Consider the following 18168-nt stretch of genomic DNA (forward strand, 5'->3'; position numbering starts at 1 on the left):
CACACACACACACACGCACACACACGCACACACACACTTCATTTCTCCTCATATCGTCTCGTTCCCCTGCTGTGCTATGAGGCAGTTGACTAGGTGATGGGCAGAAGGTTGGTGTAGCAGCCCCTCCCTGCCTGCACCAGGCTCCCCAGGAACCTGCTGAGAAGTCAAGAGTCTAAATGACACGTTGAAATTAGGACGGAGAGATGAAAGACGAGGAGTCAAAGGCCGCCAAAGTGTACACGGTGTGACATTTCCAAACCCCCGGGGGAGATGGATAGGTGGCCCGACGCTGATATATCCTCCTCACCTCTCCTTAATTTATTGTGCCTTCTTGTGTGTGTGTTTTAACACCCTCTTCTCGCTCTTCCTTTGAACACCTAAAACAAGTCAATGTGCAGATTGTATTAATTATCTCCAGCACGAACTCACAGCACTTTTTCAGAGCATACTATTTAAAACTGATCTTAGTTACTCTGCAGAGATTGATCAAAGCTCCAATCAGGTAATTAAAGGTCACCGTCCGCCTCGATGTATGTTTATATCTGTTTATATCTGTGTTGTTTCATGTGTACACTGCAAATAGGCAAGTGACACAACACAGCAGCATCCAATAAGGCAGTGCTAAAGCAGCAGAAGTGCTTCAGGGGGCTGTGTCCCTGTAAAATCAATACATTTTTGTCATGACGATCAGATTTTGGTTAATCTGGTTCCAGGTTTGGTTAATTTTAAGATTCCAGGTGTTTTGCTAACAAGTCAGTTTGCTACATTTTAGCACATATACATATATACACACACACATACATACATATGTATGTATGGTCTACATATATCAACATATATGTATATAGTATATGTATATGTCTGTGACCCATGTTTTTGTTTTTTTTATTCTTTAGGGTGGGGGCTCATTTTAGCTGCAATGGAGATAGATCTAAGGAATTAATAATCCCCGTCTGTTTCTAAATTCAGTTCAGCCTGGTTCGGTGTTTGGTCCTTTATTTATGACTGCTGTTTGTGAGGTCAACTTTAACCAATGCTCAGCGTGCCCCCTGACCTTCTGCTGCAGGTAGAGCGAGCTGGTTAATTATCCCGCTGTGAGGCCCTAATAAGAGGGGCAGCGCAGCAGTCATCAGTTAAGCCCGGGACACGTCTCCGTGTCACACCACCTCACCCAGTCAGCCCAGGTGTTAGATTGGCTCGATGTAACACAACCCGACCAGTGATTAGCTCACATAAGCTAAGAGGCCCACAGGGGTGGTGGTGTCATAGAAAGAGAGTGTCAGATTGTCCTGTCCTTAAAGAAAAGAAAACACGAAAACACACACACAGGTCAGACCTCCTTCGTGGCGATAACTCAATCAGCTCCGTTGTGGGTGGTACTTGTTTATGTGTTGTCTTTTGGACAATAGATTTTTTGGTGAAGTAATAAAAACAGGTAAATGTGTCTCTGCTCTGTTCTGTGGTTTTTGTCCTCTGGTTGACCTTTGGTCTAACTGGTCATTATTAGTCTTCACCACTACACAGCACGGTCCATCCTCTCTACTCACAGTACTACTACGATGCTCACACATCAGAGCAGGAGTCATGATGACTAGTCTGTAATTGATTTAAAGACACGTTTGTCGCTCCCAAGTTAACTCTTCAAAGATGTCGTATTATACTTTCAAATGATGGTCAAAACAATGACCTACCTTCAGTCCTTTGTGCAAACAGTGTAAACAAATTTGAAACTCTGGTTGCTGTATATCTATGATCGTCAACGGGCGGCCCGTGGGCCAAATCCGGCCCACCGAATTGTCCAATCCGGTCCACAATGGGATTAAAAAATAAACATCAAATAATAATGCTAGATAAAAAGTGATTTTATTTCATTTCATGTGAAAAACAACAACACTGGAGTTAATCGAGAAAGAAAGCACACAGTGCCCCACAGGGACAGTTCAAACGTGGACAGTGTCTGTCTGTACAAAGGTCAATAAGTTGTTACATTTGGGTACATGTAAACAATTGTCTTTGTCTGTGTCAAGTTTTTTGATGCATGTACTAAATGACTTTTCTTTAGACCGTTAACATGACTCATGACAGAAGCCGTTTCTTATGTCACAGTTTGCTCAGCAACCCTTCACTGTGTTGTGTTTCTCCTGTCGTCCTCTCAGATCACACAGTTAGATCCTGGTTCAACTCTGCTGGAGGCCAAGCTGTTTCCACAGGAGACACTCTTCCTGGAGGCTAAAGAATAGGGACGTGGCCCTCCCATTAGCCAAGAAGACTCACTCACTCACTCACTCACTGACTGACTGACTGACTGATGACCTGGCTGGAAACACACACACACACACACACACACACACACACACACACACACACACACACACTGAGTAGTCACCCAGCATGACCCCTCATCTACTTTTAAACTGGGCCTGCAGTGAATAGACACACACACACACACACACACACACACACACACACACCTCATACATAAATACAGTGGCATGCACATCCAGTGACACACACACACACACACTCACAGTCATGTAAGCTTCTCTGCCCTTGGCCTGGTCACAAAACATGAACATCCTGTGTACATGTGTTTAAGTAGAGGAGCAAAGACGGATTCACTACAAGCACACAGCCAAGAAAAAAAAAAAAAGAAAGAAAACATCACCGTACAAAAACACACGTAATGACAGAAATACACACACAAAAAAATGTCCTAGCCACTGTTTCCTCTCGCAACACAAACTTGAGACGGAGTACAGAAACATTTTTGTCCAAATCAGAACAAGAACTTTTCTCTCCTGTCGTTTCCACATTCAACTCACCGAGGCTGCTTTTTTTAAATCATGGTTTTTGTGTTTGAAATAAAATTTAAAAAAAAAATATGAAAAATAAAATAAACTGCAAGGGATGTTGCCCTGCAGAAATCTGGGCTGTTTGATCTCCACCTGTATTTCTCCCCCTCTTTTATCTTCCTAACTCCTCTTCCCACACCCTTTCTCCCCTCCTTTTCCTCCTTCCACCCCTCCCGCTTGCTGTTTCTCTGCCAGGAATAGGATGTGAAGGGGTGCACACCCCGACGGCATCTGCTGCGCCACGACACTCTCAGCTCCCCACGGTTTTAACATCCACTGCTCCACAGGCCAACAGATTGCTCAGTTTTCAGTTTTTTCCCACATGATTCTTTTTATGTTTGATGCTGTATTAGCTTTAGTTTGATATACATTGTAAAAAAATATATAAATATGAACATTAATCTGTCTCAACAATCTGTTTAAATCAGACGCACTCACATGTGAGTCTTTACTACAGGTCCGTGGACCTGAGGGTGACAGGTTTTAAACTCATCATTTATTTATATCTCACTAATCCTCTGCAGTTTAAGGCCTTCTGATGGAATTGTGGTTCAGTTGTTTTTTGGTTGATATTGTTTCGTTGCTAAACTCGTTTGCTATTTAGTGTTAGCCATACATCGGTACTCTGACTGCTGTATGTTTATTGAAATAAAGCCGCATTCGGCACAAGTACAATGGAGGAGTCAACGTCATGTACTGTGCACTGCACATAAGCAGTACAACTGCAATACTGTGGTGAGCAGCAGAGTGGTGGGAAGTAATGAGCCGAGGAACACACTTTCAAAAAGCTAGTGCTCCTTTACTGGAAAATATATGGCTTGACTTGTATATTAATGATATGGACCTTCGTACTGTCTGCTCTGTACACACAGCTGACCTCTGAGTGTTTGGTTATTTTCATACTGGCTTGTTGTTTAAGTTGCGGCTTTATTTCAGTGACTTATGGCAGTCAGTGTAAAGTCGGAGTTATCACAGCTGATCGTCGGCACGTCACACCCTCTGTTGCCCTGGGCAAAACTTTTTCCTCTTTCTCTTCACAAATGACTCAGTGTGCTCACTCCCCCGCCACATGGTAACATCAGCCACGCTGCAGCTAATTTCCCCCTCTTCAGTGGGGAGATATCGCTGCAGCTTAGCCCTCCATCTGTCCTCTGTCAGCTAAAAGCAAAGTTTAAGAACCTCGGCAGGCAAAAAGTACCACCAACAACAGGAACTACTGACTGAAGTGACCCAGATACAGAGGATTTGATGGAGGGGGGACTCAGACAAGCTGCAGTCGTAGCAAAGCCACTGTTAAATGTCACAAAAGGGTTTCATTTTTCTCATCAGCAGATCATCAGCTGCTTCAGCTCTTCTTCTCTGGGTCTTCAGCTCTTCTTCTCTGGGTCTTCAGCTCTTCTTCTCTGGGTCTTCAGCTCTTCTTCTCTGGGTCTTCAGCTTCTGGGTCTTCATCTTCTTCTCTGGGTCTTCAGCTCTTCTTCTCTGGGTCTTCAGCTCTTCTTCTCTGGGTCTTCAGCTCGTCGTCTGTGGAATAACGTTACTGCTGTCTATTTCCAGAACTCAAATGAAAGGGTTTTAGGTGACGTTAAATGTCCCAAACTGGTCACTACATTTGTTTTATTTTCCTATTTATGTTCTCAGTGATTGATTTGATCAACTTCCTTATTCATTATTAATAATTATAATAATTCACTCCCAGTTTAATGATCATCACAAAAACCTTATTATCCTGATGGTCATTTAATGGTAGTTGGTGTCCAGTGATGTTTCCAATAAATTGGGTTGAATTTAAACATGTAATTCAATACTGAACAGTGTAGTTTAGACAATAACAAAAAAAAGTAAAATTTCTCCAGAGGGCTCCAATTATCTGTGGGTTGATTTTGATCAGTTATAACTAGTTTGGAAAGAAAGTGTGTTTTGGTCCAATTTTAAAATGCAGTCCTTGGCTCAGTTCCTGTGGGACAGAACAGACGGTTATCTCCACAATCTCCTGTTTATTAAAGAACGGAAACTTAAATGTCACCTAAATTCATCAGTCTGGAAATGTCAGTTACATTTGTGCACATGTGAGGGAGTTGCACAAGCATTCTCAGGTGTGTGTGTGTGAGTGTGTGTGGGAGTGTGAGTCAGTGAGAGTGATTTTCTCACGGCAGGAGTGAGGGACCTGATGTGCTCAGTCATCTGGACTTCCCCAGGTTTGACCAGACAGGAGATGTTGCTGAAGGCGCAGTGTGAGTGTGTGAGAAAGAAACATTTCATGACACGTCGTATGTGCAGCCGTCTGTCTCTTCTTAGGAAAAATGAATGTGACATCCACTGTTCAACCGTCGAGCCTAATGTGAGCAGTTGAGAAGAAAAACAAAAAAATACTGTTTTTATTTTTTAATATCTCATTTACTTTTGCAGCTGGGACTTTTTCCAAACTCTACGTCGACACATTCTCAGCTTTTGCTTCTCTGAACTTTGAAACGCTGTAGCTCCTAATCTGAACAAATTAAATTAGAAATCATTTAAAGAAAACATCCAAATGTAAATGTATTGCTGTGCCCTTTCTGTACAAGTTCTCTGCCCTCTTGGCGGGGGGCGCCCCCCATTTTGGGGGCTAGTGTTTTAAGGCAATTTGCAGTGGAAGTAGGGTTTAGTTGTGACCTCAACTATAAAAAACAACAGACAAAATAAAACATTCATTGCTGTGGCAACAAAATACTGAACTGCATACACCTGGTGTACTTCATGTTACAGGTATTAAGGTACATATTATGGTAAGTTTGTCGAGTTTCATTAAGTTGTAAAGATTACAGACTCTTGTTAATTTAGATTCCTCACCTCATCAGTTTGTTTCTTGTAGGCCAATTTACAAACATGGTGATCCAACATGGCCGCCTGTGTGGGGAAGATCCGCTCCTGAAACTATGGTTGTGACAAATTCAGCAGTTCATCCTCACAGGTGGGTCTACTGTCATCACCAAGGACGTCTTTGTATTATTTATATAACTATAGAGTCAGAATATTAATACTACATGACTGTAAATCAGAGATGTGTGACTTTCCCAGCAGCTGTACATGTAGTCAGTGTGGTCAGAGGTTATTGAACAGCTCAGTGTGACACACGTCACTGTGCTGCTGCTGCTGCTGCTGCTGCTGCTGCTGCTCCAGGCATGAGAGAGGAGAGGGTGAGGCCAGGAGCTCAGTGAGCGTAAAAAACAAACGGGTGTGTCTTCACGCAGACACAGACAGGTGCACCTCTGCCTGTCTGTCAGAGTCAGAGTCTGCTTCTTGCATGTAGACACACACACACACACACACACACACAGCTTCTGTCATGTGTGAAATGACTGTTTCTATCACACACACAGCTCGTGGACATGAATGTGCACAGGCAGCCAGGTTGTTTTGCTCCTCTGCAGGTACAGATGGTGACGGGGCTTTTGTTTTGTCGTAAACCTGAACAAACTCTCTTTAAATTGATTTTCATCAGTTATTGAGGCTGAGATTGAAAAGGAACAGTATAAAATAAAAGACTAGAATGACCAGGAGTCAGAGACAGATTTAATGATCGCTGATAATTAATAATAATACATTTTGTCAAAGAGACTCCAGAAAGGGACACATTGGCATGTAAACCAGCTCAGAATTGTTGGGCCATAAATCCCCAAACATTTCCTGCAACCCTACCGCCCCCTTTTGTAGAGAGGATTATTGCCCCCCCACCCCCAACCCAGGGTCAACTCTTTCACAGATACTGCTTCTGAACATTCTTTTAAACAACACAAGCTAACGTTCTCACTGGACAAAAATAATCAGTGCAATTTCCTGTTATAAAATCAATTAATTGTTGAAATAAAAAGTTCTTTGCCATTTTGACACCACCCCTGCATTACCTTTGTGCCCACTGGGGGGCCCGCCCCACACTTTGGATAGGTCTTTATTTTTTACTTGCATTAAGCCATAGAACTAACTAAGCTGCTAACATTTAACTGGAGAGAAACTGTGGGCGTTCTGCTGGAATCTGTTTGACTTTATGTAGATGTTACATCGACTGAAGTTTATCAGCATTATTTTATTATTATATTTGTAGTTTTTTAAGGAGGACGTTCAAAGATGTTAGTTTAAAGTCTTTGCCTTTTTTATTTCAAATATAATGGGTGACTAAGTATTTGAAGTGTGAGTGTCACATAAGTCGACCTGTAATAGAAAGAATTGAGTTGTTGACTTCACTCTCCTCCGTTAAATCAGCCGTTCTTTGACGTGTGAGTCAAACTTTGGTTCGATGTCTTAATCAGTGTCAGCAGCCGTTAGACGTGACACATGTGTGTGTGTGGGGGGGGTGTGAAGGTGTCTTGTGTGGTAATGAGCTTTACTCCTCCAGCTTCCAGGGACACAGATTCAGCGGTAGCAACATCAGGTTTCTGTCCTGATTCTCTCCAGGACAAAGGAAGGAAAAGCGTCGGTGATGTTTAAGCAGCTCCTCAGGGGTCAAGAATGCAGCCCACTGCTGAGGGAACAAAATTCCTGATACAAGTCAGCTCTCCTCCCTCCTTTTGAAGTGGGAGCCGCTCAAATCTCAGGGCACAGCAGCTCCCCAGAATCACAGGATCTCCACTTGTGTCCCAGACTGGCATAACCCTGAAGGGTCAGCCCCCAGTTTACTTTCTCAGACGAAGGCCCGGCCCAAAGAAACAGAATCTGTGCAGCTTAAACTGTTGGATGAGCACAAAAGGAGGGTCACCTCTCCCTCTCTGTGTCTCTGAGTGTTCACACCACTGTTTGTTAATCACACAATGGACTCAAAGGGTCCTCGATTTTAGTGGTGGACGAGAGAAGGACATTCTGTCTGTAGCCATGTTCATAATCCAATAAAATATGCCTTTAAATTCTTTAACGGCTAAATGTGTTGGTCTGGAACTTTTTAGTTCTTTATATCGTCTCTGGGGAGAGTTCTTCAGGAAACAAATGAAACACCAATTAGGTTGGCGCTGCTCTTCAAAGCCAAAAACACAAAAGTCTAATTTAGACTCATTCGCAAATAATACGTGTGAAAGAATTTAATTTATTTTCCCTGTTTGTGTTGATTTCTGTGGTGGTTTCCTGTAACATCAAGGTGTTCCTCACAAACACAGATATTGTTGATAAATAATGATAAAAATAGACAGATTTCTGAAGGACTGGAAGATGCTGAAAATGTAAAGATTTATCAGATTAGTTTAAGGGAAATGTTGAATCCAGATGTGAAATGACAACAGAATATTTGTTGTATTGAAACTCTTACAGTGCAGTTACCAAACACAGTAAACCCTCCTGCATTTCTGACACAAATATCTGTTTTTACCTTACAGACTCAGCTGTCACACAGTTTCCACCGTCGGCCTGTACTCAAAGAGACTCTTCTGACATCACAAGACGTTTTACATGGAGTTCGACTGCCAATGGTGAGAGATCAAAATTCTGTTCTTTATTTTTTCAGTTTTCTTTGCATAAAGAACAAATTAAAATCTCCTGAAGTTCATGGAATACTTGGTCCATCATCCAGCCGTTTCCAGCAGTGACAGAGCCTCTAGTTAATGTTCATTTTACACCAAATATAAACTTTCCACCAGGGAACCTGCTAACTGAAGAGCATAGGTTGAGCTTTTGACCTGACTTTATTTAAGGGTGCATCACAGGCAGATTACATTTATTAAAATACTTATGTCTAACAGATTTCGATCAGCTAGGTTTGTCATTCAAAACATATTTTTCTGTTCTTTGTCCCTTTGCTTTTTCAACAAATGGTCAATAATTAATAATAGGTTGTAGGTAAAAAAACAACAGATTTTTCCTTTCCCTTAAAAATTATTTTTCATATTTTTGAATTAGAAAATGACGTTTGTTTTTTGCAAATTGTTTGTCCCTTTTAAAAGATTTTATATTAAGGTAATTCAATTCAAACAAAATATTTGTTTATTATGAATTTTCCTATCTCTACTGCTTCAATTTATTATTTGGAATATTAATAATTCTGACTCATTCGACACAAGGTTAATTTACTTTATATTTATGATGAACTGTATATCTGACATATTTATTTAACTGATAAATGTCATTGGAGGAAACGGCTCATTTCACTTTACAAAATTACATAAAAAACCACTTTATTATTTGATTCTGATGTCACACCAAAGAGTCCGTTAAAATATTAACTCAGACATAACATTTCACTTTACAAAATTACATTAAAAAACACTTATTTGATTCTGATGTCACACCAAAGAACACATCCACACCGGAAAATGTCCCTTTTTCTAGTAATACATTTAAAATATATTGTAAAAGTCAAAATAGAGCCTTATAAAACATCCACACCGGAAAATGTCCCTTTTTTAAATATTTTGTGTATAAGAATATGTCTCTGCTCCATCAGTGAGTTCTTTCTGGAGCCGTTCCTTCAGACACAGAGGCCTTGTATTAAAAAGCTGTGGTATTCGGATTATCAACGGCATGGAATAAAGCAATAAATGGACCAGTGGGCTGCTGAATGGGTGCAGTGGTGTGGAGGGGAGTAATTACAGCTTCATATTAATTGTTTTTCTTTTTTTAAACACACACACACACACAGAGGAGCAGCAGCAGCAGTGCTCACATCCAAGTCTTTGTGCGGAACACTTCAAGTTTCAAAAACAAGGCCAATTGAAGCGGCGCAGCTCAAAGCCGGCACCATTGTCGACCAACACATTGAGTTTTGATTGGGGACAATGGTGTTTCTCAAATTTCGAGCAAAGAGAAAGCCATACTCCATCTGTGATCTCAATGAGCGGCTATTCATCAGCTTCCTTCTTTTCTGTGCCTTTGCTTGGTGCAGAAAAAAGGAGGCAGATGTGGAGGGAGAGAGAGCAGGGGAGAGTGTATTTTAATTGGCTCTCTCTCTCTCTCCACTCTGTCCGTCTGACAGACTCACACACACACACACACACACACGCAGCGGAGTTATATTGAACCCTGCAGAAGGAAGCCCAGTAATCTGGCAGTGTTGATGAATACTTGTAGCCCATTCATTAAAGAAAGATAATCCCTGCTAAACTAGCCTGAGGGCCTACAACGGCAGGGACGGAGTCAGAGAGGAGGGCAGAGTTATTTCAAGGCTCTCTTCAAATGTTTTTTTTTTTTAATAAAATATTCATATGTCTGCTAGGATTATCCTTCATCTTTAGATAAGTGTCCTTCTAGTAGCTGAGAGGTCAAGTCTTTTCAGCCAGAGGTCAGTGCTAATCTTTGAGCAGCGTCCAGATTATCCTTTGTCATTTATTGAAATTATTTTTATTTTTTCTGTATTTAGTCACCATTGTAGCTTACATATTTCAACTCTTATATTTGTTATTTGATCATCTGTACAGATGTTTTGTTTCATCACAAACCTGATGACATTTGGTGTCATTGGCAGAGGACACTTGACGTCTGTTACTGTGTGGAGAAGATTTGTCAGTGACAGAATTTTCAATTTACCTTTTTTTTTTGCCTAAAAACAACGTTGCGTACTCCTTTGTAGTAAGACTGCAGTTTTTGGGGCAAATATCTCAAAGTATTTCTGCTTCATCTTCACTGATGAACCTCTCATCCTCATCCAGTTTTAAAGCCCACTCTTACAAGATTCCCTGTTCTTTCCTACAGATTCCCTCATCTTAACCCTTACACAGAGCTGCCGTCAACCATACACTTATGCGGTAGGCACTACGACGGAGGGGGCGCTGTTGTAAGCCCTTAAAAAATAGTACTGTAATCAATAAAATAAATTATATTCAAAATTTGCACTGATTACATTTGTCTTGTCCAAATATAAGGCAAATATTTTCTATCACAGGGACTAACTTTATATTTCATTCTATTGTTATATGATTTTGTACTATTTTCAATTGTTTAAACAGAGAACCAGTTGATTGTTTTTATAGTAGAAACAGTCAGGACTTCTAAATATAAATTGTTGCACAAAACCTAAACCTGGTTATATTTGTAACATTTCATGTTTTAATTGTTTATTTTTGGTGTAACCTTGCCGCGTCATTGTTTCCCACTGTACAGACATCAATCACAGACAATAACAACTCTTCAGTCGCCACTGACTTCCGGTTTGGATTGGACTATGGCTTTAATTAACTGTCTGGTTTAGAGGTTTTCTCTGAAGGAGAAGTCAAAGTTTTCTCGGTCTGAAATGTCTTCAAAATATTTTTTAAACTATTCCTTACTCTTGTCACGTTAACTTTTCTTTATGGATTTCTACCGTTCAGTGAACCTCAGCAATTATTTTTGTCTAAAAGTCCAACATTCTTATTATAAGCATTTCTTATTTAAAATTATCGCTACACAAAAGCTTTACTTTTAAACTGTGTTCTCATATTAGGAGAAAAACTGAAAGATAAATCCAAGAGTTTTTAACTTTCGACTTAATTTCTTTATTGTTAATATTTATTTAACGTATAAATTAAATAAGCCTTCTAAATTAGAATTAAGAAATGTTGATTTAACGAAGAAAAACATAAATAATTTAGAAATCAGAAATAATTTAAAATGTTGTCCGAAACTCTTCGTATTTAGCAAACTGTATTTTTTTTTTTTTTTGCAGCGTTTGTCGGTCGTTTTGTCTGTCTCTGAACACCTTGCTAAAATAAAAGGTTAAATTGGGATATGGGAATGTTGACTAAATGCATTCTGGGATTTTTGTTGGTTTCCCACTGGCTCCTTTTCCAAATTGTGCCAATGATGCTGCAGTTTTCCGCCGCCAAAAATGCTTATTTAACACGTCTTCATTTCAGATTGCACATGCACGCGCAGCCTTTGTGCGTGGCCGTGTGTAAGAGCAGGTTATAAACCTGGCCAGCAGGGGGTCTCATGTGGGTCCGACCCTCTCTGCTGCTCTGACTCTGCCTTTAAAGGAATGCATTCAGCCCTGATTCCTTCCCCCGGTCGGCCCACGGAGCTGCTGGTGTGAAGTGGCAGGTTAACAGCCTCTTGTCTCTGGGCCCGGGCCTGCTCGGTGTGTGCTCGTCAGGCGTGTAAATAGTTGAGTGCCCCCTCCTCCCTCCTGCCCCGTCCACCCCCCCACTCCCCCTCACCCCTCTCAGGTCTCCTTTCTCCCTGGCCCCTTGTCTAACTGCTACTCTAACCTCTGCCTCTGTGTGATGAGCCGGCTGCTGCGGCGGGAGAGCGCGGGAGGGGAGCCGGGGCCAGGCGGGCTGCAGGCGGGGCAGCGACGGCAGGAGAGGCCGCTAGAAAGCCGCACCGGGGGTGCAGGGCCAGCGGAAACATGCTGCTACATATGTTGGGTCAAGCATGGCCTTTGTTGTCATCTTAAAAGGGTGTTAAAACCCCACTCGTCTGTAGCCTTTATGAAAGAAATGAAAGCATGGCGTAGTTTTTTGATGCATGGGCCTAATGAAGTGGTTAAAAGAATGTCGGGTTTTCTAAGTGCCCACAGTCACTGTTAATTGCACGCGGGACATTTTTTAATTGGAGCAGCAGGGATAATAAACTATATAACACCCGAAAATTAAAAAAAAGCTTTAAAAACCGCAGTTCAATATTAAATGTGGTGTTTTGACGATGGATAAATATCATAGTAAATAAACACGGCTCAGTGGAATAAATTATAATTAGTTAAAAAAAGTTTTAATTTGTTTTAATCGTAATTCTTTAAGCCTAGACCGGAAGTTAGGGTCTCGTCAAATAGATTTATTTGATTTGATCCGTGTGTGATTTGAGTTTTTCATTATGATGTAAACTCTGTTCGTTACCATTGTAGATAAAACACTGATTCTAACTGGCTGTGTGAAAACACACCTGCCCGCTCACCTGTGCTGCTGCAGTCAGTTGTAATTCACATTAAATATTCCTTGGTTTTATTCTAATTCTTTTTTTTTTTTAACTCGGTCGAAGCATGTCCCACAGGAACATTAATGAGTGGAGACCAGCCGTTAAATTAACAATGAATTAATGATGTCCCTCGATTGTTCCACACTGACCAACCCTACCGTGCTCTTCAAGGGGTTTTTGAGAAACAACAATTTCTCATCCTTTAAATAGAACAATTTGTATTTTCTCAAAATATTTTCCACAGATAAGAATACACGTCAATGTCAGAAAAAAAAAGAAACAAGAGAAAACACAAACGGAGGGCAGTGTCCGTGCAGAGGAAAGCACCACCTGAAATATATTATATCATTTTTTCCTGTTTGGTTTATTCTTACCTTTCCTATGCCTTCTTTTCCTCCGAAGAACACGGTATGAAATTAAACATATTCAGGTTCTAATATATTATTTGATACTTCCTACCTTCTAAGCCTGACAGACGACACCGTGGGCCACCGGCTCCTCCGTCGTGCGCCTGTGCAGTTTGTGACTGTCCTCTTACCAAAGCAGGAAGGCAGGGCAGTTTTCAGCCGTGATGCAGATAATTACTTTGAATGTCAAAAAGATGTAGTTTTAATATCATCTCTATTAGCCTGTTGGCTGGGTAATTAAGGTGCAGATGACAGCGGCGAGGGAAACAGATGGCATTTGCTTACAGTGATTCAGAAAGTAAACAATGAGCCTAGGAGGCAGAGGAGAGAGGAGAGCTGCACCAGCACGGAGCAGAAACTAGCAGAGGAGAGAGGAGAGAGAAGAGCTGCACCAGCACGGAGCAGAAACTGCTCCTCCATCACTGGTCGTAGAGTCTGTGTTGGTTTTACCTTCAGGGAGTTAAACTCTAGGTGTGGACTGGTAATTGTTGGTTTACAAACCTTTTTTTATCATTATTATCTTGGGATCAAATGTCTGAACGGTAGTTTTAGTTTTGCTGTTGTACAAACAGGTGATGAAGGAGCAGGTGTTTCCGGCCGCGCTGTGCCTTCGTGGGTCCGTATGCGTTTGTGTGACTCATTTAAATAACACCAAGAGCCATTTATATAAACAAAAGCACATTCCCTCCTTTCTAGTATGTTGCTGGTAGAAATAACAGAACACACGTCTGTCTCTCTGTCTGACACACTAATGTACTGCTCATAATTTAGAAATAATTGTTGTTGTTTTTCTTTTTAAGGGAAACAATATTTAATGTTTTTTTCGATCTAGTTAATTACTGAAAAATATAGTTAGATTAATAAAATTAATTAATTTTGATTATTTCGATTTAGTAAAACAAATAATTCAATAAAAAATTGAAACATTATTATTATTATCATCGCGTAATCTCTGTTCACTGAGTATTTTCATCAGCATAGCATTCAAATTTAATGTTACTTATTATGTTCCGTCATACACACCTACAGTCTGCTGACAACACTGGTTCGGATTTTACAAATGTTAATAATGCTATTAATAAACACTGGTTCGGATGTTACAAATGTTAATAATGCTATTAATAATTATAACGTCGGGCTTAAACGTTTAATAATTCAATACATAATTCAAAATCGTTATTAACTTAAAAATTGTTTTTCTTAAAAATATATATTTTATTTTGAAATTTTTACATATATAACTCTTGCCTAACATGTAACCTAAATAGAATAGACTTTTTCAGGTCAAGAATTTTTGTTTCAATCCAATTATAATTTACAGAAAAAAAGAAGTAAATTTTGGTTTTTAATCCACGAATTTAAACGAGGAACGACACAGGATGGTTGATACATTTATTCCCACGTCTAAACTCTTATTTTAATTTGATTTCAAAAATGATTTTTTTATGTACAAGAACAAGCCTGATAAAACACCACAATTTAATTACAAAATAATTCAAAATATAATATAACAAAGTGAAATAATGATAAACAGGATTAGCTTCAAATGTGCGCGTCGACTTTTCCTTTAAATCACGAAGATTTCATTTAATCACCAATTTCTTCTGCAGTAGAAATCGCGATCTTTCTCACACAGAGTAAAATAAACCAGGTTTTAACGAATGAAATAAACGTTGGAAAAACTTACCTTCCAGCAGGACGACATCGAACGCATCACGCCGCAGTAGTTAGAAAAAAAAGTAATTAGTGCCATAGGTTCATGTAAACGATCACATGATATGAGGACATATTTTATAGAGAGTAAATGAGATGAATCCGACACATCTCCTGTAATTTAGGGCTAATTTGTTTGGCAACACGCCAGTCTTTTTTAGTAATAAAACTGCAGTCACCAGTAGAACACGGACTCCTGTTGGAAAACCTACACAAATTCTTTCTTTCTTTTCTGTTTTTTCTTTTCTTTTTTCTTTTTCTTTCTTTTTTTTTTTAAATTCACTGCATCGATTTGAGCTTTCCGGGAACTCCCGTCAGATTCTTAACACTTGATAGTTGGAGAAAGAAGTCAGGTAGACACAGTTGACAAAAAAGAGGCAAGCCAATCAGATCGCTCCTTCCTCCTTTGGCCAATGACAGACGCCACATTGTTGTCAAATTTGTCTAATGAAAACGTAGGCGCAACAATAGAGAGGGGGAGAGAGAGAGCGGTGTATCCACTGACCATCTCAGGAGGAAGTTAGTGTCTCAGGCTGCGCTCAGTAACAACCTCAGCTCCTCCTGGACACTTTTCTCCTCATCCGGGGGAGGAACGCTCGCTCCTCTCTGCTCCGACTCCGACTGGATTTAATCTCCACTGTATCCACTCCTGTGTTTGCGTCGCCCTCGGACTCTTTCCGTCAGAGTTTCGATTGCAGCTTTTTTGGTCTTCGACGAGCTCTGACTTCACCTGTTGCCCAGAGATGTGGAGCTGAGCAGATGTGACCAGCTCACCTTCTGACTGACCAACATCACCCACAGCAACGTTTCTTTTTCTCCTGTAAACTTTAGTCCTTCTCATATCAGCGAGGATCACGGGCATGGATCTGAGACCGGAGCTCCCCTCAGTCTCTTCTGCCTCTCAGGTTCACCCAGGAGCGGCCCCCGCTGCGGCGCCGCCGGGGACACGCCGTCCACGGCCACTAGCGCACACTGCCCCCCGCGGGTGCGCCCGCGGCGGCAGCCTCCATCCCGGTGTCCATGGCCAGCAACCTGCTGCGCGGCCCTCCGCTGCTTTTGCGCGCCACAGACAAATACCCGAGAACGCCCAAGTGCGCCCGCTGCAGGAACCACGGCGTCGTCTCCGCCCTGAAAGGACACAAGCGCTACTGCCGCTGGAAGGACTGCATGTGCGCCAAGTGCACCCTGATCGCCGAGAGGCAGCGGGTGATGGCGGCACAGGTGGCGCTGCGGAGACAACAGGCGCAGGAAGAGAACGAAGCCCGGGAGCTGCAGCTGCTCTACGGCACCGCCGAGGGACTGGCCCTGGCCGCGGCCAACGGCATCATCCCTCCGCGACCCAATTACGAGGTGTATGGATCCGCCAGCAGTGAGAGCAACTCAGGTAAGCAGGGACGGATGAACACACTGGAGGATGTTTGTTAAAGTGTCAGACCGTGTCTACGTCACAGAGGTTTAAACGTTAAAACACTCCATATGTTATAACACGTGATAAACAGTTAGCGTCTTTAACGGTCGACAAACGTGTTTTTAAATGCGTGTATAGTTCAAGGACTCGTTGTATTATTACCATTTGTATTGGACATTTTTTGTTGTTATTACTTTTTTAATAATAGTTAAAAACTTTGACATTTCTGACCCTGTCCACAGACTCAAGTATCCAGAAGTACGATCTGTTTCCGAAGAGCCAGCTCTCCGGCTCTGCCTCCCAACAGTCTGTGGGGAAACCAGCGTCCACCGAGAGCGACTCAGCCCCGGGCATCTCCTCTCCTGACGCCCGGCACGGAGGCTCAGGCTCGGAAAATGGAGACAGTGAGTCTTTCATCAACTCCCCGGTGTCCAAGCCTTTAAAAGACGGCGGGGACACCCCCGGGTCCGTTAGCTCCCTCGGCTCTGACTCCGGATCTGAGACCGACAAAGACGAGCAGGAGCCCTCCCCGGCGTCCGCGGCCTCCCGGCACATGAACGCCATCGACATCCTGACCCGGGTGTTCCCCAGCCACAAGCGCAGCGTCCTGGAGCTGGTCCTGCAGGGCTGCGGTAAGGACGTCGTGCAGGCCATTGAGCAGATCCTCAACAACGGCGACGGCCACGGATCCAACAAGCCCGGGCCGGAGGAGACGTGGACGGCGGAGAGGATGCTCCAAAATGCGCAGCTGCAGCAGCAGCAGACGCCGCCGTCCTCCACGTCCACAGCCAACCCGACGAGGCCCATGTTACCCGGGGCCATGACGCTAAGTAACCGGTCGGCGTTTTCACCTCTCCAGCCGAACTCCCCGCACTTCGGTGCCGACCCGAGCACTTATCCTCTGGGAACGCACCTCGGACTGAACCCGCTGCGCCTGGCCTACTCTGCGCACAGCCGGGGACTGGCCTTCATGACGCCCTACTCCACCACCGGGCTGATGCCCACCCTGGGCTTCAGACCCCCCATGGACTACGCCTTTAGCGACCTGATAAGGGACAGGACACTGTTACACAAAGAGCAGGGCTATGCGAGCGGCCTGTACGGGCCTCTGGTCAACAACACGCCGGACAAACAGTGAGGCTGCTGGACTGACCGCAGAGACACGGACGCGTCCGTTGTATTTGTAACAACAGGTGTTGAATGTTCTGGACAATATCATGTATTGTGTGTCTACAGGTATATACTGTACATTATAGAATTATCTGACCTGTAGTGGAGTGCTGTAAGAACGGGGGGGATGGGGGGGGGGGGTTCACTGATCAGTAAAATGACAGAATCAGTTAATGTTAGACTTACAACAGCTTAGACCACATTCCTCAGTCATATGTATCGTATTTTGCCGCCTATAAAATATCATAAAACTTAATATTTATAAATTCATGAATAAATCACGGCCGAACTATAGGGGAAAATGTTGATAAAGTCAGTAAACATGTTAAATCAGCAACATTTAATTTTCTTTTTAAACTTGGGTTAAAATAAAAAATATAAAAATATCGAGAGACATTTTAAAGCTTTTCCTAAATGTATTACACTTTTAAATATCACATTTTATATACATTCCCCACGAGGCTGAAATAAGAATATTAAGTTATTAAAACGCGTAGTTTGCGGTTGTTAACCCTGCTGTAAAAGTTGAACTCACGTTTTGTAAATGTCATAAACTTTTCCTTTTCCTTCTTATGTATTATTATTATTATTGTTTAATTTTCTCACATTGCTTTGTAGCTCTTTTCCTTCTGCCTGTGTTCGATGTTTGGTGATGCTGAGATGCTGAAATGCGCTTTTCGACTTTTCTTCAAGTGCAAGTCAGTTCCTCTTCACATGTTACTGTGCTGTCACATTGTATGAATATGCTGGAAAATAAATGTTATTTTAAAGAAAA

General features: G+C 42.0%; 2 protein-coding genes across 4 annotated transcripts in view; both read left to right on the top strand.

The window, feature by feature from the left end:
* faf1 (Fas (TNFRSF6) associated factor 1) overlaps positions 1 to 2924 on the top strand; it is a 51572-nt gene extending 48648 nt beyond the window's left edge. Inside the window, exon 20 of one of the 2 annotated variants that reach the window (XM_017031197.2) lies at positions 2157 to 2880. In XM_017031197.2, the coding sequence (XP_016886686.1) occupies positions 2157 to 2240 (84 nt within the window). In that variant the 3' untranslated portion in view covers positions 2241 to 2880. Of the gene's footprint in view, positions 1 to 2156 lie in introns of both variants that reach the window. The other variant, XM_008335709.3, reaches the window with a different exon arrangement.
* A 1373-nt stretch (positions 2925 to 4297) lies between these two features.
* On the top strand, positions 4298 to 18168 carry dmrta2 (DMRT-like family A2). 2 transcript variants are annotated; one of them, XM_025053126.1, is made up of 5 exons: positions 4298 to 5802; positions 8192 to 8284; positions 15647 to 15748; positions 15807 to 16199; positions 16466 to 18168. In XM_025053126.1, exons 3-5 carry the CDS (start codon positions 15676 to 15678, stop codon positions 17359 to 17361), a joined length of 1362 nt encoding a protein of 453 aa, XP_024908894.1. In that variant the 5' UTR covers positions 4298 to 5802; positions 8192 to 8284; positions 15647 to 15675; the 3' UTR covers positions 17362 to 18168. The 2 variants fall into 2 exon arrangements, with proteins under 2 accessions (XP_024908894.1, XP_024908893.1); XM_025053125.1 differs by having other exon boundaries at positions 15647 to 15736; positions 15795 to 16199.

Source organism: Cynoglossus semilaevis, chromosome 2 (genome assembly GCF_000523025.1).
Source record: "Cynoglossus semilaevis isolate Cse_v1.0 chromosome 2, Cse_v1.0, whole genome shotgun sequence".
In the NCBI taxonomy this organism is placed as follows: Eukaryota; Metazoa; Chordata; class Actinopteri; order Pleuronectiformes; family Cynoglossidae; genus Cynoglossus; species Cynoglossus semilaevis.